Source organism: Trematomus bernacchii, unplaced genomic scaffold, assembly GCF_902827165.1.
Source record: "Trematomus bernacchii unplaced genomic scaffold, fTreBer1.1, whole genome shotgun sequence".
In the NCBI taxonomy this organism is placed as follows: domain Eukaryota; kingdom Metazoa; phylum Chordata; class Actinopteri; order Perciformes; family Nototheniidae; genus Trematomus; species Trematomus bernacchii.
This window is the reverse complement of record NW_022988043.1, coordinates 19,432,367-19,455,034: the sequence shown is the minus strand read 5'-3', so window position 1 is coordinate 19,455,034 and position 22,668 is coordinate 19,432,367. Positions and strand designations below refer to the sequence as shown.

The 22,668-nt window shown below is 40.3% G+C and overlaps 1 protein-coding gene across 4 annotated transcripts in view; it reads left to right on the top strand.

The window, feature by feature from the left end:
• The window catches only part of wdfy3 (WD repeat and FYVE domain containing 3), a 120,239-nt gene that overhangs the window by 35,046 nt on the left and 62,525 nt on the right, over window positions 1-22,668 (top strand). For 3 of the 4 annotated variants that reach the window (XM_034117710.1, XM_034117709.1, XM_034117708.1), the window contains exons 9-18: window positions 1,081-1,557; window positions 2,832-2,942; window positions 5,268-5,461; window positions 7,793-8,064; window positions 8,991-9,188; window positions 11,364-11,447; window positions 15,851-16,040; window positions 16,848-17,062; window positions 18,626-18,738; window positions 21,610-21,847. In XM_034117710.1, the coding sequence (XP_033973601.1) occupies window positions 1,081-1,557; window positions 2,832-2,942; window positions 5,268-5,461; window positions 7,793-8,064; window positions 8,991-9,188; window positions 11,364-11,447; window positions 15,851-16,040; window positions 16,848-17,062; window positions 18,626-18,738; window positions 21,610-21,847 (2,092 nt within the window). The remainder of the gene's footprint in view (window positions 1-1,080; window positions 1,558-2,831; window positions 2,943-5,267; window positions 5,462-7,792; window positions 8,065-8,990; window positions 9,189-11,363; window positions 11,448-15,850; window positions 16,041-16,847; window positions 17,063-18,625; window positions 18,739-21,609; window positions 21,848-22,668) is intronic. The other variant, XM_034117711.1, reaches the window with a different exon arrangement.

Below are 22,668 nucleotides of genomic sequence, written 5' to 3'. Positions count from 1 at the left end.
TGCTTTTGGAGTCATATTAAGAGCTTAAAAAAAGCTTATTTATGTATACTGTATTTGTATCATTTGGCATTGAATGTTTCCATACAAAAATACCTTTATAAAACCATCAATGGAACACATTAGTCATCCAAGACCATGATTTATTCTGCTTTTGCACTGCAAAGGAGCCCGGCTAGCGTGCCTTTATTGGCTAGTCAATTAGAGATTTGCTTTTTGTGCATCCAACTATTTGTTAAAAGGATAACAATAATAATCAAATTCATCCCAAAACCCCTTTATAGTTTGACAGCTGTGCTTTACTTTCTCCTGGCATACTGATGCTGCCCATTACTGCAAATTACAGCAATTCTTGTTTGTTTGTTTTTCAGATTAGTTAGATATCAGATAAGTCTGTAACTGGGATTTTGGTTTCATACTGCTTTTAATATAGAAAAACTGTGAAAGTATGCATCGATTTTGTGTGCTTTTGGTTTAAGTCATTAGAGAAATATAAATATCATCAGCTTCCATCAGTCCACTCCATACACTTATTTACAAACCGCCTTTTTGTTATTGTTAATGTTTGGTCTCTTTTTGTATCTTGGTATAAGTTGACACTAAAACGATCCGCTGCATTCATTCAGTGTTCCATCACTGGATCTGCTTGTGCTTTGCTGAAGCTGTTTGTTTGACTTTTTGTGGTTATGTCCACTTGTTATGTAATTACTTAAATGTGTCGTACAAGTAAACTTTAATTTCAGCTCAGATTTGACGACTTTTACCAAAACACGCCTTGCTTATAGTATTGCGAAATATTTAGTCGTAACCCCTGTATGAACTTTCAAATCAATCAAATGGCTAACTTAAATGAATGTACAGTTTAACTGTACCATGTTTGCGGATTCCTGAATTTTCTCTTTCCAAAAATATTGTATTTCTAAATTAATTGAATAAATGTTTACAAATGTTTGTATTTGCAGCTCACATAGTTGGTACCTTAACTGGGACTATTACAAATATAATGAATCAAACTTTGTCCTTCATATTTGTTTTGTCATAACTGCAAACACTAACCTTTTTCTTTTTTCTTTTCTCTTCCAGGCCACACAGTGCGTAACATCCAGGCTTTTTCGGTTCTTCAGAACGCCTTCCTGAAGGCTAAAACGAGCCGCCTAGCCTGTATGCTGCTGGACGCCATCGGGAACATCTACTCAGGCGAGTCGGCCAACTACTTCATCCTGGAGTCGCAGCACACCCTGTCGCAGTTTGCAGACCGTGTGGCCAAGCTCCCGGAGGCCCAGGCCAAGTACTTTGAGCTGCTGGAGTTCGTGGTGTTCAGCCTGAACTACGTGCCGTGCAAAGAGCTGTTCAGCGTCAGCGTGCTGCTGAAGTCCAGCACGTCACACGCCTGCAGCATCACGGCAGTGAGAACGCTGCTGAAGCTGTCCCGGCACGACCCCGTGTTCAGCGACGTGCTGCGGGAGGTCGGCCTGCTGGAGGTGCTGGTCAACCTGCTGCACAAGTACGCTGCCTTGCTCAAAGACCCGGCCACGCAGCAGCCACACAACAATGACCAAGGTGAGGGGTTTTTCCTTTCTTCTGCTATTGTGATAAATTACAATAAGCAAAGTGGACCGTAACTGGGTTGCAGCATTTATTACTCTTCCTTAATTTTATTTTATCTTCAATTGGGCTATAGGGTCGTGCAGTAATGACGTATTTTTCCAACCCGGAAGTTAGCATCACAAGGGTTTCCCCTACAAAAGCCAATGGGATACCCCCTTTTATGTTTTTTAAGGCGTAAATGCAATCACCAAGCTAACGTGAGGCTATAAATGAACTACATCACAGGGACATGACTTCCTGTCCCCACTGTTTTCGGTGTGGAGACATTTGGTAGTTATATTTAGCCTCTTATTAGCAGCCAACACTTTAATGACAGATGGAAGCTTCAAATATTCCTCTGTGGGGTATTAACTGACATATTTTAGGTTGTAGAAAAAACTTGAAAATGTCTTCAGGTTGTGTTAAAGGTGGGGTGGGTAAGTTTGAGAAACCGGCTCGAGATACACTTTTTGTTATATTCCATGGAATGCTCTTAACATCCCGATAGCAATGAATATCTTAAGTGCTTTGTCAAAAAATCCATAAAAAAATGTCATCTGTGGAAGCCGTAATACTGTAAAAAGCACGACCAATCATTTTAGCCGGCTCGACTAAAATAACTGGATGGCCTACCTGCCTGTCAGCCTTCCATCTGTGCACAAACTTATCTCGTGCCCTCATTGGTCATGTGCGCGTTCGTGTGTGTTGGAGGAGGGGCTTTGTGAGGAAGTGGCAGATTTTCTCCGGTTGTGTATTTTCAAATTCTAGCGCACTCAAGCTGGTTTCTCCGAAATTACCTACCCCACCTTTAACCACAGCAATTTTTTAGGCCGCTAAACAAAAAGACTAAAAAAAAAGACCAAAAATTGATTTGGAGACGAAGGAACCAGAAGTGGTAAAATGCTTACTCGTTTCCATTTGATAGGACTCATTCCTGCACCACTCTTTGAACTAATTAGATCATGACAAAAGACCAGATACAAATTGGGATAATAGAAATTAAAATCCAAGATTTAAATAAAAAAAAGATGAACTAGAGGCTTTACGTGAAATGCTTTGAACTTAATCAACATCAGATTAAAAACCTTTTATGTCTTAAATAAAACATTTCTTCAAATACACTTCTCACATTATTTTTTCTTTATTCCATTATTGCTGTAGGGTAAAGCACATTTAATTATATTTTTCAATCTACGTGTGCATTTGATGCTGTGATAATGTGGTCTCATGCTCTCCTCTCTCTTCAGCTGACTGTAAGAACAACGCGGTGGCAGAGGAGCAGAAGCAGCTGGCCTGGCTGGTGATGGAGACACTGACTGTGCTCCTGCAGGGCTCCAACACCACCAACACTAATGCAGGTAAACACACACACACACACACACACACACACACACACACACACACACACACACAGGCACACACACACACACACAGGCACCTGCTCAATATGCCATACACATATATTTAATTGGGTTTTAAATCCAGGCAGAAGATATCTTTTAATTATGAACATTTAATTAATTGTAACAAACTGTATTGGATGGAAACTGACCTCACTTAGATAAGTCACAGTAACAGTACACATATAAATGGAACACAGACAATAACAATATTTAAATTTGATATTCTTTGGATTGCTTGTTTTCTTCTTTTTTTTATAACCGTAAGCGTAAAAAAGCGTAAATGATACAAAGAAATTAAGGAAAATAAATAATGCAACGTCGCAGGCCTATTAAGATTTTTGGGGTTTTCGCATTCCTCTACTGTGTTTTATGGGTTTTTGTGCATGTAAATGGTCTGCAAACGCTAAAATCCCAAAGTTCCCTCCAGAGGGAGTTTCTCTCCCACAGCCCAAACCCCAACTAAAAACCTTCGATTGGTCTCCTTTGTTTAGTTACAGAGCAGACTGGGCTCTGGTTTCAGACAGAGGGTGAAAAGAGGTGCTGCAGCACAGGCAGTATGAGAAAAATAAAGAGCTTTTTGGAACATTACAGCATGTAAACATGTCCTAGCAGAGTTACAAAATACAAATATGAACCTGATTATGAGCATAAAAGGGCCACTTCGGAACTACAGTAGATTACAAGGCATTTGGACCAAACGCATACAGAATGATCTCTCTTTTAAAGCTACATAGCATGCAACTTGTATCATAAGTTACAGATGCCATTCGAATTTTTGATAGCACACAAATTGACTTTAATTTGCGTTAAATTAACCTTGATATCTTATGAAGGAAAATGATTTAATTCAGGCCAAAGAAAGCCACTTACATCTGCATGTGTCCCCCTGGCTGAAGTGTCCTTGAACAAGACACCTCCCCCACCTCTTCACGGAGCCTTTACCTCTGACCTCTCTGTTGAGATGGAGAGGAAGGAACATTTTCTTCCAGGGATCAATAAAGCACTGTATTACATTTCCCTAAACCTCGCTCTCCTCCCACATCGTTCAGTCTCTTATTGACCCTCCATGTTTGCGAGTGTGTGTCTGTGTGTGTGTGTGCCTCAGTCAGCTGTAGAAATGCGATGAGTCACAAAGATAACACACCGACAGCTCAGAGCTACGTTCGACCTTGATGACTGGTTGCTTTCGTCAGAAGAACCGGATGATGCCTGTGATGTTCTGAAGCCCTGTGTGACACACTGGTTAAATTAAATGTTATGCACAAGGCAGTCGCATCTAGAGAGGCCATTAGTGCAAAAGAAGTGGAAAGAAGTCAAGTGCGTCAAACTAATTCAGTGTAAGAGCCACGTCAATGAATAGATTTAAATATTTAAATAAATACATATTTCAATTTGTGTTTTCTTTCCCGATAAGATCAACAACATCATGAGCAACCCATTTTTTCATTATTACAACATTGTCAATTGCCTCTACCACATCCTCATGTTGAGTCATAATGACAAAGTTCTCCTTTTTAAATGACAAAAATAACTCTCATGAAAAGCAGAGATCAGATGATTATCTCACCAATCCTCTCCAAAACTACAAGGGGACAAATTATGCAAATGTTCAGGTTCATATTTGTAATTAATGCCTTGACTGTGACATTTTTACACGTTTCATGTTAAAAAAAGCTCTTTATTTTTCTCATACTGCCTGTGCTGCAGCACCTCTTTTCACCCTCTGTCTGAAACCAGAGCCCAGTCTGCTCTGATTGGTTAGCTGCCAGCTCGATTGTGATTGGTCAACGCTTAGAGATTTCCCGCCCCTATGCCTATCCCGCATGTGTTGGTGCGCTAGCTTTTTTGAAAATAATAAATAAATCATAATACTGTTTATTTTTGAAGAAGGCTGCCTGTGTATTTTACACTTAATTGAAAGCTTTATTGGTCTGTAGATTTAAATCAATAATAGGAGTGTATTTATGTTTCATATGGTTGTAATACGGGTGTTAAAACAGAGTAACAGCTTAATTATCGGGCTAACATGGTTAAATTGGGTTGTAATCATGGTGTCAGATGGGTGTAATTAATACCCAAGTAATATGGGCATAATAGTGGTGTAATATGAATGTAATAACAGTATAATAATGGTTTATTGTAAAAAATAGGAATCGATACATTTTCACATTGGACATAGATTTTTTTCTCAGTATGTGTATTATAATCTGACCTGGTGTGATTGTGTCCACTTAGAAACATAACGATGTGCAAAGACTTCATTTCTTCTCTGTCTTCCAGCTCTGTTCAGGGAGTTTGGCGGCGCTCGTTGCGTTCACAACATCGTGAAGTACCGGCAGTGTCGGGAACACGCCCTGCTCATCATCCAGCAGCTCGTCCTGTCGCCCAGCGGAGACGACGACATGGGGACACTGCTCGGCCTCATGCACTCTGCCCCGTCCAGCGAACTGCAGCTCAAGACCGACATACTGCGGGTAAAGACGCAGACGGACACACAAACTGCCTCTGTCTTCCACACTTTTTACTTCATTATTACATTTAATCATGTTGTGTTACTGACAGTTTTAGTTATGTTTCAATCAGGGCAATATGGTGAAAATATCCAAATATATCCAAATAAGCATAGTATTATGTAAAGGTAAGTATATAAAAACAGGATTCTACAGACAAAAAAATCCTTGTTTCGTACCGCTCTCTAAAAAAATGACACCATGATCATATATATCTTTTAATAATAATATGAATAATGTTTCACAATGATCATTTTCTCTAGTATCCCAAATCCTATCATACTTGCAACAATTATTATTTCCAAATCGTGCAGCCCTATTTTTAATGTGTCTCTGTCCCACAGTATTGTACTTTTTTATTTTTTATGAAAATATAAAAGTATTTTGATTTTATTAATTTATATGATATGATCATTTTTTTCATTTTTTTTATATATTTTCTTTTTACTACAAATACTTCAGTCTCAGTGACAACATTGGGAAAAGGGAAATGTCTGTAATTTCCAAGATCAATATGCATTTGGAGCCCTGCATACAGTAATGGCTTCAATCCAATCTCAGTGTATGGTGCACGTAAAAGCATACATACACACATTCAGTCAGGATGGCGGCTCATTTTCTGGACCATAATTTCATTTTCAAATTCCACTCCCTCAGATGAGGTGATCTCACGCCTTCTTAAGGCTTCGGCCGGATTAACCTGTCAGCATTTTGCTCCCATTTTAATGATCACCCTTTAAATAAAGACGGCCAAGAATTGATTTAAAATCCAGTTTGGATTTACAGTAGAATAATCTCTTTCCTCGCTTGTCATCATGGTGTATGTTCTTCAGTAACACTGCAGACTTGGATCCCCAAATTAAGCTTATTAACCTTGTAAAAGTGCACATTTAACACTATAATCTCTAAGAAGGGTTATGTTACACCCTCATGTGTTGCTTCTAATCCTTAAAGCCTCTACATGGCTGGTTAAATGAAAACCCAAAATCCGGAATTATTACCAACAGAAAGGAGAACAGGAAGAGGATGTGTTCAACATCCTGTGATTGGTTTAAAAAAAAAAAGACATGTGCTGATCCTGGCAGTATTTGAATGCAGCAGGAAACAGCTGCATCAGCAGTGCATCACATCACTGTTTTTACTTCTCTTTTATTTTTTCTTTCTCAACTGGGATGTGTCATTTTATCTGAAACTTTACTAATAATTTAGTATGGACAATTTCATGGTATAAATAGGTATACATTCACATATCGACAAGAGATGGCCAATTATATGGATAGATAGTTCATTTCCTGTAGTGTGTTGTATAGGTTTTTGTGGACTCCTTTGTTTACTTCCAGTGACATAGTGACCTCACTATGTAACGCTCCCCCTTCTATTGGCTCCAAACATTGTACGTGATATGGGACATTTCTGATCTCTAAGCGGTTGACCAATCACAACAGAGCCAGCCAGCTAACCAATCAGAGCAGACTGATCTCTGGTCTCAGACAGAGGGTGAAAAGAGGTGCTGCAGCACAGGCAGAATACGAGAGATGAAGCAGTTTTTTAACATTAAAGCATGGAAACATGTAACAGTAGAGACACAAAACACAATGATGGACCTGAGAATGAGTATAATAGGGTCACTGTAAATATATTGAACATCCTCAGCCCCAATAGAGAGCTAAGGAGATAATGCAGCATGACTTCCAAAATGTTTAAAAGTAGCACTCACAGAAGCGCTAACACTCCTGTGGTGTTTATTAATCCAGCCAGAGGGCCTGTTTAAAATCTGGCTTTCTGTAACCATTCCTATACCCAGCTAATGAGGCAGTAACATCACCAAAGTTACCCTAGTGAGAACATTTTGGAATGTACCACCATTTTGTCATATTCTTAACTGAAGATTTACATCCCACACACTCTGTCTGTCACCGTCATTCTATTCTCTCAGGCTGTTTTGAGGTACCCAAACTCAAATCTAGGTTACAGAGTGATGTTTCAGTTGAGGTTAATGCGAACCATAAACCTTTGAAGAAATTTAGAAATAAAACCCCATTGAGTGCAGTGAGACAAAGAAACCCCCAAAGGGTCTCGTTGCAGAAGTTGATGAACAGAGATATGACTGAACGAGGCGACAAACCGAGATTACATGAAAAGCATAGAGTGAACAATTGGGTATCACATTTAGAATAAGGTACATTCCCTGTCAGTCACTTCTGTGTTTTCTGTATAAACACATAACTGTGAGGCTAAAGAATTTGAGCTGATGAGATATTGGATGAATAACTAACCTTGTGTTATCTTCTTCAGGCTTTGTTGGCGGTGTTGCGGGAGAGCCACCGCACCCGGACGGTGTTCCGGAAGGTGGGTGGTTTCGTGTACGTCACCTCTCTGCTGGTGGCGATGGAGCGCTCCCTGTGCCAGCCGCCGCGGCACGGCTGGGAGCGCGTAAACCAGAACCAGGTCTTCGAGCTGCTGCACACCGTGGTCAGCACGCTAACCGCCGCCATGCGCTACGAGCCCGCAAACTCACACTTCTTCCGCACGGAGATCCAGTACGAGAAGCTGGCCGATGCTGTGAGGTAAGACTCTCCGCCCAGAACTAGAAACACTGATCATATTTGTTCCTGAAATGATTGTGTGTTATCAAGCAGTTCTATTGTCTAAGGTGGAATTTTACAGGGACTAAGCCATATACTGTCATTAATATCTTTTTCTGTAATATTTTATAAACAATAACAAATGCACAGAAAAATACTTTTGCTCATGACATTTTCGAAACACTTTTACTTTGTAGATTTTATTTAAACATTCTTTTATAACCCAGTTTAGCCTTTTTCTAGAGATATATTTGAAAGGGAAGGGGAATAACACTTTGAACCAGAACTGTACAAATAATTTGAGTTGCTTGGCATTGAAAGGGCAATTCATTTATGATGAAAAAGAAAATGACACAACTTGTGGCGGCTATATTCCTATTGAATACGGCCGCTCTGAGGCTAAACTTCGCTCATTGCTGTGACGCGTATAAATAATAAAGTCTGTACTGTTCTTGACGTTTTAAGGATATTTATTATTGTAACTCAAAACAATAAACAAACAGAACAAACGGTCAACAAAAGATATCAGAGCTAAGCTCACCCCCATTGTCATGCTACCCAAACCTCCACATACACCAGGTGACCATTAACCACACCCATGTGACAATCACCGGAAACAACCCATTACAAGTGTGTGTGGTGTTAACAAATAATGGAGATAATATAACTATAAACACAGGCTACCACAGCATTTTGGCTCCTACACAAATACATCATCACTACACCACTCTATTCAGTAGTTTTACTCTAGAATGCCTTCTAATAGTGTAGCGGAAGGACCCTCCGAAACGAAGGTAGTGTTCCCTACCATATTAAGTGTTTATCCGATTGCAGGAAAAGTCACATCAGTCCAATGAAAGTCCGAATTTAAGTAGCGTTTAACGTTTTTTTTGTCTCTTTGCCACCAGGCTGCTGGGCTGCTTCTCGGACACTAAGAAGCTGGGTCCCACAGCCGTGTTCCCCTCCAACGCTCAGCCTTTCCAGAGGCTGCTGGAGGACGAGGCGGCGCCCGGAGGCTGCGCGGGGGACAACGTCTGTCCCACGCTCAAACACTGCAGCAAGCTCTTCATCTACCTGTACAAGATGGCCACCGACTCCTTCGACAGGTCAGAGGGTCAACAGATTCTAATTGTGGCTTATGTTTGTGTAGCACACAGAGTGAAATTCTGTTCTGCAAATAGGACATCACTATGTTTCTAATGTAGTGTGTAATATCCAGCAGATATCATGTGTGTTCAACAAGCCTGTCAGGGATATATATAGCACTATAAATCAGGGCGAAGGGTGAAAAGCCTGTAGTCAGGCCATTGAGCTATTGAATAAATAAGGATGAAGCATAGGTGTCAACACAAGTTATAGACTAAACGACAGCGGTTAAATAAGCTAAATGTTTTATTTTTCACTACGTAAGTGGTCGGTTACTTCATTATATATAAGAAAAGGTCTTCGTAAGGAGTTCAGCAGGTTGCAGCCACATGTTCCTCCATTTCTGATGAAGAACATCAACTTTTTCAACAATCCTGCTAACATGATTTTTCGGGTGACAAATCTTTCGCGCAGGTGAAAATATATATTTCTAATTCAGTTATAGCTCTAGATTATTTGTGAAACAAGGTCAGTTTACTGCATCTCAAATCACCATTACTCTAAGCTACAGGGAATATTATCACCAACATTTATTTAAAATATAGTACCAAACAGGAAAATCGAACAAAGATGTGAATCGTGCTCCGAGGTTCAGCTTCCAGGTCCATTTAGTATCTTTAGACCAGTCTAGTGAAGGTACCGCAGCAAGTCCACAGCTGTGTTTATCTCAGTGCGGTCACGCTTCACAGCTCACACTCCGTCTTCATCTGAGACTCACATGGCTGAACTGTGGCAGCCCAAAGACTTTAAAGTAGACACGCAACAGTTGAATGTGTCATGCAAAATAGATATTTCAATGAGACTTCCCCCGTTGATTACCTCCCCTAAGACCGACAAGTTTTCTGAAATTGCATTTTTTTTTATTGAAGGATTGTTATGCTTTTAGGGGTTTTCCCTTTCCGGTAGTGTGGTTGTGTTGTGCATCTAAATGGTCTGCAAAGGCTAAAATCCCCCCAAAAACCCCACGATTTTTGTAAAAAATAACTATGTATTAGTTTACCCTTAATCAGAGTCATCCTTTACAATCTTCTTCTCACATTTCTGCTTCTGTGCTTGTGTGCACCACTTGGAGGTAACAATGAAGGCAATTTCTGTTGCATTTGCGGAAAGTATATAAATAAAAGTTTTAAAGGTAACTTTTCTTTCAACTAAGACCCTATTCTCCCATTTTGTTGTGTCTAACAAAATTGTATTTAAATCGGTACAGTATTGAGCCAGAACAATACTGGACCAAGTTCTTACATTCCCCATTGGTCACAAAACCATAGGAAAACTGGGTCCGGGTTGAAAAGTACAGAAGTTACCCTTTAAAGTCCTCAGTCATAGAACAGTCCAGTGATGATGCATTTTTGTAATATTGCAGAAAATAAGATCTGTAAAAAACACATTTTTATGATTATTACATGTTTTGTTCAGCACGATAATCTCCACATACAAAAACCACTATTATAATTTCTGAAGCTTGAATGCAATAGCCAGAGGTAAAAAGCTGACGTTGGGCTATAAATAAACGACATCACGGTTGCATTAATGCACAGTTGACTAGAAGACGAGGCAACGGAAAGCGCTAAAATGCTAACTCATTCCCGGGTTTAAGGACTCATTCCTGTATCGCTCTATTTTACTCTAGCAATAGTTGACTGTTTATTATAAGATTTTAGTTAACTAAACCTAAAATAGATAAAGTCGACGTTGGTTTCCGACAAAATGCTGCAGACCCACTTTTTAGTTACCGCCGTTTATAAGCAACATAGATGCTTTGGAACAGATTCAAATTAAGGGGAAATGTCAAAAAAAAATTAAAATAATCGATGACTTCGAGAAAAGGGACCTGGAAGTGTTAATATGCTAACACATTCCTGGGTTTGAGGACTCATTCCTGCATCATTCTGTTGTGTCTGCACTACGCTCCCAGCGCGTGTGTAGCTCTAGATGGGGTCATGCATGAGCTCCAGCTCTGATCCTGTTTCTCCTTCCAGCTTTCCACTAACAGCTTCTTTCCTTCTGTTCTTTTCTCTCCGTCTCTTTTTCTTCTCATCCTCGGCCTGGCCCATCTGCGCGGCTGCGTGTGTGTGTGTGTGTGTGTGTGTGTGTGTGTGTGTGTGTGTGTGTGTCTGTGTGTGTGTGCCATGCAGTCGTGCGGAGCAGGTGCCTCCCTGCCTGACTCACGAGACCTCGCTGCCCTCGCCGTGGGGCACACCAGCACTCGCCAGGAAGAGGTAGCTACAGCGCTCAGCCACTTTCCTCCCACTCCTCCCTTCCTCGTTCATCTTCCTCACCTTCATTGCAGCACTTAAAGCAACCATTGTGGCCAAAATGATCATAAACTGTCCTAACTGTCACGTGAATCTAATAGCTAACCAAACTAATGTGGTAAAGGACACGTCCTCACCATCAGCTTCAAAACACACTTCAAGTCATGCATCATTTATACTTAAAACCAATGATTCATTTCATTGTCAAATAATCTATTGCTTGTATTGATGATAATTCATTTTATCGTCCAATAATAAAAAATAAAAAAAGCCCAAGTTTTTCAAATGTTGTCTGTTCAAACTGCAAAGATGAATTTAGCAAAGAAATAACAGCTAAAAAAGTGTAAGTTAACTGATTAAAACATTTTGTACAGCTCCTCAAATATAAGGATATACTGCCTCACCACTTTATTTAAAACCTTTTCCACAGTTACTGCTTACAGTCAAATTGTGTGATGAGAATTTTTGTCTATATTCAGATTTATTTCTTTTAACCTTTTTTTCGGGGAAATCGGTGTCTTTATTGTAAACGGGGAGACAGGGGGGAAGACATGAGATAAAAGGTCCCAGGCAGGATTCGAACCCCTCGTCGAATCCTCCGCTTCGGGATCAAGCTCTACCATCGAGTTATACGTCAGCCCTAATTCGGATTTTTTTTTTTTTAAATATATTGTTTAATGGAGAAAATGATTGGTAAAATAATCAACAATGAAAATTATAATTTAAAAAACACTTCACATGTTGAATGCTAACCCATATTATGTTGGCTTTGTTGCTGATAACAAAATGTATGCTTTTATTTTTTACATGGATCAACTAATTGATTTAAACGATTAATCATTTAGCTATAAACATACACATTTTAAGTACAGTATATATTTGATTTAATAAATGAATGTTATTGCATGACAAACCCAACAAAAATGTTAAATTTAGTTTGTTACCACGACAAAATGTGAAAGACTGCCTCACCACTTTATTTAAAACCTTTTCCACGGTTACTGCCAGGCAGGAAACGTGTGTAGAGAATCAACCGAATCACTCTGATTCTAAAGTAGCGTCACATTCCTCCTTACTCTCCTTTTCTTTCTTCTCCTTTCATCCAATTTTTCTTTTAGCTGAAGCCCCCCCCCCCCCTCACACTTTAACCCAGACTCTGTTGCTTTTTGAATTTAATGAACACAAGGAAAAACTGTGGGGACGTGTAAAGTGGTCTCTGCCTCCGTGAGCTATAATAATAACGGTCAAGGTGAACTGGATGTCTCCTCTCTGTAGTCTCTCCTTCTGTCTGTCTGGATCTGCTCCAAGGATGCATATTCATTAGGTGGACTAAACTGACAGATGATAAAGTCCTTGTCCTTGTTTGTGTAATTCACTATGAGCTCATGTTCTAGGAATTCATTTCTTCTTTAAGACACTATACAAGCACACAATTGTAAATCTTAGCTAACGTGCCGTATTGTTTTTTAACACTGCCATAATCAAGATTTTGACATTCTCAAATATTTTACAATTTTTTTTAGTAGTCTGACAAATACAACATATGTTTGTCAACCTTAGTAAAATGGGCTGAAATTTAAATATGAATGCACTCTGGACACACTTTTTAAGAAGGAAAAATGTTATGTTTTTGTAAAAGGAATATGCAAATTGTAACAATTTTCCTATTTTTATTTGGCCGACTAAGTGTGGAACTAGTCACAATTCATAGACAATCTACGTTTATGTCATACTCAAAACTTTCCATATGCAAAACAAAGACTCATGAGTGCATAGACAACATTAAAGGGGCGCCGTATAGCTCAATTTATAGAGTTGGTGGCCCAAGGATCACCCAAGCAGAGTATCCAGGTTCAAATTTGGGCAGGGATCATTTGCCACATGTCATCCCCTGTGTCTAAAAAAATAAATAATCTTAACCCCCAACAACAAAACAAAATATTGTGGTTTCAAAAAAATAAATACAAATCTTTGTGAAAACCACATTTGGATCCACTGGCCTTTCCTGCTCTATCTGCTTGAGCAAGCCTTTACCTGCATGTTGAATTACTGCTGGAGCTTTTAGTGTAGCCACAACCGTCCACTCACAAGTCAGCTATGTCTTTCATTTGTAAGTCTCTTGCCTTGAAAAGCAGATAATACTAAATAAAAACAAAAGTCCACCTATACTAAAAAACGAACAATGAAAGAGGCAGCCAGCTAACAACCCAGAGAGTTAGTTTCCTGCCCCACACCCAACCCTTCCAGCACTTCATGCTGACTCCAGCCTTCTGCAGCTCTCCTGAGGGGGGATTTGCCACTCTTGTAATTTTGCATCGCAGCATCCCAGGCTCCTTGTTTAATTTCCCGGCTGCCGGCTGCAGGCTCTTTCAAGCACACGGGGACGGCTCTGTGCTTTAGATCAAAGCGCGGCCGACTGACACCTCGATCACTAAAGTGTGAGGACTGCTGACTCGTGTAAAACAAAGTTGTAGTAAAAGAAGTAAAAGCAATGTTTACATGGATTCAGCTTGGAAGTGTTCCCGTCCTCCTTATAAGAATGTTTCCACTGAGCTATTGAACACAGTTGTTGACAAGGACACTGTCAATGTAAATCTGAATATTTAACACTTTTGTGTTTCATTTGCATCATGTAACCCTCACGCCTCAATTGGCTAGCGCTCCAACACATTGTACATCATAGGCTAAGGGCCAGGACCTCTCTAAGTGGTTGACCAATCACAACAGAGCCGGTCAGCTAACCAATCGGAGCAGACTGGGCTCTGGTTTCAGACAGAGGGTGAAAAGAGGTGCTGCAGCACAGGCAGTATGAGAAAAATAAAGACCTTTTTGAAAACATGTCACAGTAGAGGCACAAAATACAATTATGAAACCTGAGAATTAGCATAAAAGGGCCCCTTTTAAAGTCTCCAAATAATGGTCTAGACCAGCGGTTTTCAAAGTGTGAGGCGCGCCTCCCCTGGGGGACTTGCCCACTTTTGGCTGTCTGTGGAGACCGAGTTCCCCCACCTCGCCAAAAAGGCTCTAAAAGTGCTCATTCCCTTCACTTCCACCTACCTGTGTGAGTGCGGGTTTTCCGCATTGACTTTGATCAAAAGCAAGTACCGGTCAAGGCTGCAGCCAGAGGATGATCTGCGTTTATTCCTGTGTGCATCAAAGACGCAGACTCGTATTGTTCCCACTAAAGTAGGGGTGAGTGTAATAAGGAGGCAAAGTTGACGTTCAGTGTGTTGCCGGGAGCATATAAGCATTTATCCACGATGTTGAAAATGTTAAAAATGTTAAAAAAATATGTGTTGAGAACACGCCGTGCGAAAATATACGGGTCGTGCTGCAGCTAGATTTGCCTGTCCTCTGTAAGAAGGTGTTGACGACTGACATGCAAGGAAGAACGGCTGTCCACAGGCTGTTCCAACTTTAACAACTTTATTAACTTCCAGGGTAGTGAATTGAACATGCTATTGTAATTGGGTGTGTGGTATATTTTCATACACGCATGTTCCACAACACACAAACTGAACAACACTCAATTGTCCGATCGCTACCAGTGTCCTTGCGATCATTGTTATAACAAGTGCACGTTACTGATGCAATATGGTTGAGACCATTCGGGCTTATTCTAGAGGGGTGCAAGGAATAGTCCAAGTAGTGGGGGAGTTTTATACAATATGTTTAAAACATAAAGATACAAAGGTTTTAAAAAGTTATTGTTTAATGTTTTAAGGAGGTGACGCTACTCAGCCAATCAAATCGGTGCAGTCAGTGAGTCAGCACGATAGATTCAAACACACACACAGAGACGAGACAAGAAGAGAGAAACAGTTGGAGTCATTTCTAATGGTGAAAGGTAGACAGCGAAAACAGAGCATTTAATGACATTTTCTCTCACTGGACCTCTTTAAAATGCAATTGAATACCCCTGCATTATAGCAACAACAACAACAATAATAATAATAATAATAGCAATAATAATTGGGAGGGGGGGCGCGGCTGTTCTTATGTTCTCTGAGGGCAGGCTCACCTTCCCACACTTTGAAAACCCCTGGTCTAGGCTGTGAGAGTAAACGCTAGTGGACAGATTACATTTCTTACCTCAAATTTAACTGAAATAAGGAGAAAATGCTGCCTTAATCTATTCTCATAGCTATATCAACCGGAGATCTACAGGGTTTCCTATCAAACTAAATTACAAAAGTATGTTACTGTTGCCTCTTCTTGCTAAGAAAATAAAAACTCAGCGTTAACATTTTACCCTTTTCCATCACTTGTCATGGTTGTTTTCTGTAAAGCGCTTGACAGGTGGACTTGTTTGGCTTGATTCAACTGGAACTAAACTTGCCTTTCTCTCTCCCTTTGCCCCCCCCCAGACAAGGCTACTACGGTACGTCGGGTCCCCCCGCTCCTGTCAAAGCCCTCACAGACCTGAAGCTCCACCTGGCCAACGCCTCTCACCCCGCGTCCTCATCCTCCTCCTCCGACATGGTAGTCATCCACCCGGGGGCCGTGCTGGCCATCCTGGACCTGCTGCCCTCCGTCTGCTCAGAAAGCCAGCCGGAGGTGAGGGAACACGAGAAGGAAATGTGCTAACATGCATTTCCTGTTGAAGGGGGTGAAGGGTCATGTGCAGGGCAGGAAGTCATAGCTCCCCAAGTCCTTACTGCTTTCTGTTCTACAGTGTGTTTATCTCTTTTATTCATTTCATTGCATCTTTTTGTTTTTAACTTGAGTTTAGCAAAAGCATACAGTTGTTATATCACAGCATGTATCAAAAGTAGGAAAACAAAAAACACAATACACACCAAAAAACTACGAAACACCAGAGCAACTAAAACCGGACACAAAGGAAAACCAAACAGACAAAAACGTTATAATAATAAATAAATAATTGTAATCATCACGAAAAAGAAATTAAAGTCGGCTTGTCGAAAACTGTGTCATTAAAAACAAGAGACCCTCTTATAACAAATTTACATTTTATTGAATATTGTGTTTTTTTTTCAACTCTATATGCATGTTTGTTTGTTTGTTTGCATGTATGACATTGTTTTTTTGTCTTTGAGTACATAGAAGCGCTATATAAATGAAATATATTTAGATAATTATAACAATCATTTTTGTGTTTGTTGGATGGAGTGATTCATACATATTATAGTTTTTGCCGTGTATTATAAAAACTAAAATAATATTACCCTGCACCTCTTGGAGATTGAATTGCAAAATTATAAGGTGAACCAAATGCCTAAAAGAACCAAGGAGATTTCAAATGAAAATGACAAATTAAAGATTGTAATAATTCAAATGAAAGGGTCAGGGTTATATAGGGTGTTATATAATGGTAAAATCATCTTTGTGTCTGCCCTCCAGCACGCCCTGGACCTGCAGCTGGCGGTGGCCAACATCCTGCAGCTCCTGGTGAACAGTGAGAGGAACCAGCAGGTTCTGTGTGAAGCCAGCCTCCACCAGCGGCTGCTGCAGCGCTGCAGCCAGGCCCTGGGCGACGAGGACCACCCGCTGCACCCCCCGCTGCAGAGGATGTTTGAGAGGCTGGCTTCTCAGGCCCTGCAGCCGATGGCACTCAGGTACTGATATTTTAACCTCTGTTACGCGGGCTACTACACCCATAACCTCAACAATAATTCGGAGCCAATCCCGAGATTGTTCCTATTACCCTTTAAAACTATTGTTAACTTGGGGGTTTTCATTTTCCTGTAGGGAGTGCATGTATTAATCTGTTAAAATCCCAAAGTTAGGAGGTGTGGGAGGTTCTCTAAAATGTTTTTTAGGATTCAAAGCAGTTTAGGATTCAAAATATTCAATATGTCAGCTTTCCAAATGTACTCGAAAATATATGGTTCAAATGTTTACCTCAAGAATACAACAGTGAGATTTTGTAACAACTCATGTAAATATAGCTTTAGAGCCTCAAATGTAATGGCCGACAGAAGAGAGATGACGGGTCATTCGTAAAGAGGGAGATGAACCAAAAAGTCCACAAGCAAATTGTGAAATCACCCCACTAATATGCTAATGTCTACATGTGCACTAATATTTAGCATCGTGCGAGCAAGTTAGCATGTCACCTTATTATGGTGACATGCTAACTTTTTAAATAAGTCCCGCCTATTGGGCTCAACATAGAGGTGAGTTTTTTTCTGTTTTGGAAGCGTAATGTTCTTTGACAGGTTTCAGTGAGTGATAGAGGGCTATGTATGCAGAATAAATGGAGCAACTCTCATTTCCCGCTTGACTGGTTAAGTGAGCTGGAGTTTGGGGTTGAGGAACTGGGGGGAAGCTAATTGACATGCACATGGTTGCCTCTTTTTATATGTAAATCCCCCGCTTCGCCGTCATTGTGCTGGAGGTAAACATATCTGTAGCTGTCAATCTGTCTCCCTCCCTCCTCTCCTCTGCTCCCACTCTATCTGTCTGCTTCACTCTTGTGCTGTCAGTCACTTTCCTTTCAAAATCCCTCCCTCCCCCTTCCTGTTTTCCCCTGGTTCCTAGCTTCGCTCCATAGTCTTCCTGTTACTCTGGTTCTGTTCTGAAGCTGTCTGGTGTCGCTCACTCACTGGGACTTCTTGCCTTCATGTCACTTACATGCCAGTCAACCTTATCATTGACTTTAAATAGACCAAAGCATGCTGTTCACCACAACTGTTAACAAGCAAAAGTCCACCTGCATATTACCGGCTGAGTGCTTTTTTGAGTTTCATGAGAAAAATAAGTAATTTTGGCAATAACAGCCTTATACTTTAATAAAAACAAATATTGTAAAATGAGCATAATATAGTGATGAATAAAAACAATTCTACAACCAAAGTCATATAGCTTGCACATGCAATTAGTTTCAATCCATGCTGTTTCTACGTTTAACAGTGAGTGTTGTCAAGAACATTAAAGTATAGAAACATGTCACAGTAAACGCACAAAATACAGTGAGGAACCTGAACATGAGCGTCATAGGACCTATTTAATTATGTTTAATTCAATCAATTCAAAGTTGGTTCCGCATCAAGAAAAAAGTCAGTAACAGTTTTATCAATTTAATTTTAATTAATTGTCTTTTGATTCTTCTTGAAGTTTTTTCTATTCTTTGTTGGTGTATTTTTACTCTTGACATCCCGGTCTTCTTCCCCTCACAGGGAGTTCTTGCGTCTTGGGAACCCTCTGAACTGCGGCGCCTGGGACAAGAAGCTTCTGAAGCAGTACCGGGTTCACAAACCAAGCTCTCTCAGCTACGACGCCGAGATGAGAAGTAAGACCTTAACAGCTTTATCCTGCTTTTGATCACATGGTAGTCACTATGCTAGTGGATTCGGAAGAAATACTATACGTGGTTTTATTTATCAGATCTGTTAGGAAGAAAATAAGTGCAGTGTCTACTTCAAGGAAGATTTCAAGTGTTCTATAATTTAGTTTCGTAAGATTATCATACCTAAAGTATTGCCTTTTCAAATGAATGTTGGCCCTACTGTATGTTGCAGCTAAACCACATGTGAGAGATAAATGTTGCTGTGAGAGATGGATGTTGCTGAGTAGAGTTCAACGTTTTTTTTAAAATAGTTTTTTGTTATAAGCTGTAAAAAAAAAGTTAAATGTCAAGGTGGTGAACTTTCAAATTAATACATTTTTAATAAAAAGCTGTGTAAATGATGTACACAAAAGGGCAACACAGCTGGTATCAAATGATTTATGCAGGTAGCAATGTCTTTTTGTTTGCAGATTATAACACGTTATTTGAATTCATGGTCATACATGACAGCTCAAATCGCTGAGAATTGAGGAGTTTGCTCCATAGCAGTCTTATAGCACGTTTATGAAATGGTTTATGTGATTTGCGAGCCATTCCCATCTGCCAGAGCCATGGCAGCAGCTTCCTCCTGGGAGAAGCTTTAATTCTGTGCTAAACGTTTGGAAAATGGCCATCAATCTTGTAGCAATTCTGCAATTTTTCTTTGCTCTGTCTCTCACTTTCTCTGCGAGCTCATCGGGACGAATAGGCTGTGATTGAGCTTTCCTCCTGTTGAAACTACTACTGTAGCTTGGGCTTGCAGGTGGAAAGGGGACGATTCTTTAGGTTTTCAGAAAGCTTCAGTTTATTAAAATCAGTGGAAAAGCTCATCTTTACCATGCACAACTCTCAATTATACCGTATTTTACCCAGCAATAATTTCCTCCACAGAGTTCAGAGCCTATAGAAAGAGTACCACTGTTAGAAATGGTAAACCGTCTCCATTAAAGGTAACAAACGGTTCACGTAGGGCTCACAACGCAATTAACCTGCAAATGCGAATTCATCACTATACCAAGTTTGACCCAAAGTTCCTCCCGTAATTCCAGCGCAGATTTTTACTATTGCATGACAGTAAAATGGAAGAAAAAGCTTAGGAATTGGAAAAAACTGGAACAATACTCATGTATTGCACTAGGGCTGTACCCGAATATTCGTTCGTTGGAGTACTATTCGGGTTTCAATTTCGTTATTCGGATATTCGTATTTATTTTTTATTTTCGTTTTTTTGAAAATTGAATTGATTGAAATCTCCAATATCAACGTAAGAGCTTGTGCCTCTTCGGGGGGTGCTAACACTTAACCATAAACTTTATCGTTTACTTTCTCCGTCTTTATATGTAGATATGACTTTTCTCCGTTAATATCCGTCACGTTGTTTCCATAGCAACAACAACTTCCTGTCAACAGCGCTAACTCTCCTTCAAAATAAAAGCATGTCCATAAAAAATAGGAAGCCAAGCCAAATTACACTTAAGACATTATACAACTGCAACGAAAGTAACACACACAATGCAATATCCTTTTCAATTTCAAAGAACACAAATTTGGTTATATACATTAACAAAATTAAACAACAATACTGTAGAATAACAAAATGAATGCCGCGAATAAAACCGAAATACACGTGTTGAAGCGGTACGCAGCTGATTACTACGCATCGCCCCCCCCCGCGCGGGCCGAATATCAGAATATTCGCTGCTGATTACTACCGAATATCCGGAGCCCGAAAAATGGTATTCGGGACAGCCCTATATTGCACTGACTGGAGACCACTGAACATCAGTAAGAGCCATCACTACCTTGGTGTAACAACACACATAAACCTTGGCAAATGGCAACTGCACTAATTTGCTTTAGTTAAAAAAAGAGGAAAGACATTTTGCTGAACCATGCAGCAGTTTCAGGAGAGGGAGGTAGCAACAGATAGTGATTGCAGTATGATGGCAGCATAGATAATATGTCCTGTATTATACAGAGGGGATTCACAGTTGCTCATAGTGACAGCAGATTTGATCAGAAAGTGGGCTGACTTAATGCCAATAATTCAGAAATCATATATTATAATAAAGTAAAAAACACTCTTTATTCTCTTACCAGTCTGTCATGCATTTCTTTATTACAACACCACTGGTATTTATGTTTGATAACATGTATTAATCATGATTAATCACAGATTATTATTGTGTACAATAAAGTACACAAGGTAGGGTTTCTGAAAAGACCTGTATTCATTTTTAAATAAACAGCAATTTGTAGGAAACCCATACTAGAATTCTTACACTTTGATAAACATCCAATTGATGCATTTACTCCCTGTTTAAACACAGATTGTTTTTCCACTGTGTCATCTAATGCAAATGGCTTGTTTTCTGTTACCAGCTGCTAATGTTTGTAATTTCGTGGCTTCCTCAGCATGTCCTAATTGCTTATTGTGTTCCCTTCCAGCTGAGAATAGATATTAAGTCCCGACTAATTAATGCCCTTTACAAACTGCCACCGTTAGAACACACAGCGCTATGTTTCTCTGTCTGTGAGACGATAAAGTAGCACGCTTTGTTAGCTGCTATTGTGTTGCAGTGTTGATTAAATTTGCCTCTGTCAGATTGACTAACTTTTAAATAAGGGAAGGAATCCATATTCTTGGTACGGGTTAAAATATTCTACCTAGAACCAGGAGATATTTGATTCACTTTGGGACAATCCAGCTGCTAGTCTCGAGGTCTCTTTTCCTCAAGTCAGACAGATCTAACATTTGTATTTGTATTTTATTGTATTTATACTATATAATCCGGATGTTGGATTTAACCAAAGCTGTCCTACCTTACTCCACAGACAGTATGACCATGTCCATGGAGGGCTTCGGTCCTGACAGCGTCTTCGCCACGCCGGCGGAGGACAACGGGCAGTACCGCATCAGCCGCAGCCTGGTGCGCTCCGCCGAGGGCAGCACCGTGCCGCTGACCCGGGTCAAGTGCCTGGTGTCCATGACAACGCCCCACGACATACGCCTGCACGGATCGGCTGTCACGCCTGCATTCGTGGAGTTTGACACCTCACTGGAGGGCTTCGGGTAAGTCAGCTTGAACATTAAGTGTTTACTTACCCTCCAAAAACAATCATTTGTTTTTGAGCCCTTTTGAGCCTTTTTCTGTCTGTGGGAAGAGAGAGGGTCACAAGCTCTGTACACTCCTGATTTTACCTGCTAGATTTGTTTTACTCATCAAGCAGACGCAAAACAACATATTTTTGTTTCTGTTTCCCTAACAATTTAAGACGAGGAAATCTCCTTTTAGCTCTGTTTTGGTCTCTTTTGCCCTTTAGCTGCTATATAATCCACTTTCTTCACCAGGTAGTCATTACAGCTGCCTTTTGCTGCTCGAAACCGGGCTAATGAGACAGTATTATTCGTGCTACAAAACTGAAACGATGACCTAAAAGAGGCTAAAAAAAACATTCCTAAATCTGAGAAACGTAGGTAACTCCAGGAATGAACCAATCTTCATCATATGATTTAAAAAAAAAACATGATGATTTCAGTCATCTTCAATCTCTTCTTTCTCCTTATGGATCCTCCCAGCTGACGCACACCCCAGGGTGCCACATGTTTTTCCCTGCAATTTAACAAGCTTTATTTATTCTTTATTTACCTCAGAGCAGAACCTGTAACGGTCTCAACAGGAGGCTTTTATTTGCCTCGAGTTGTGGAGCCACACTGCGCATACAGACAGGCTCATTTTCCGCCTTTTATTTCATACAACACCCTTCGCTTCGCACACTTTCGCTGTCGGGCTTGACTTTGCTCCGTGTGCGCGCCAGCGGCACGGTGAATGTTGGGGTCAGTGGAAATGAAGGCGGTGTGGGATGTGACCTTGGCAATTCGCCCACACACCT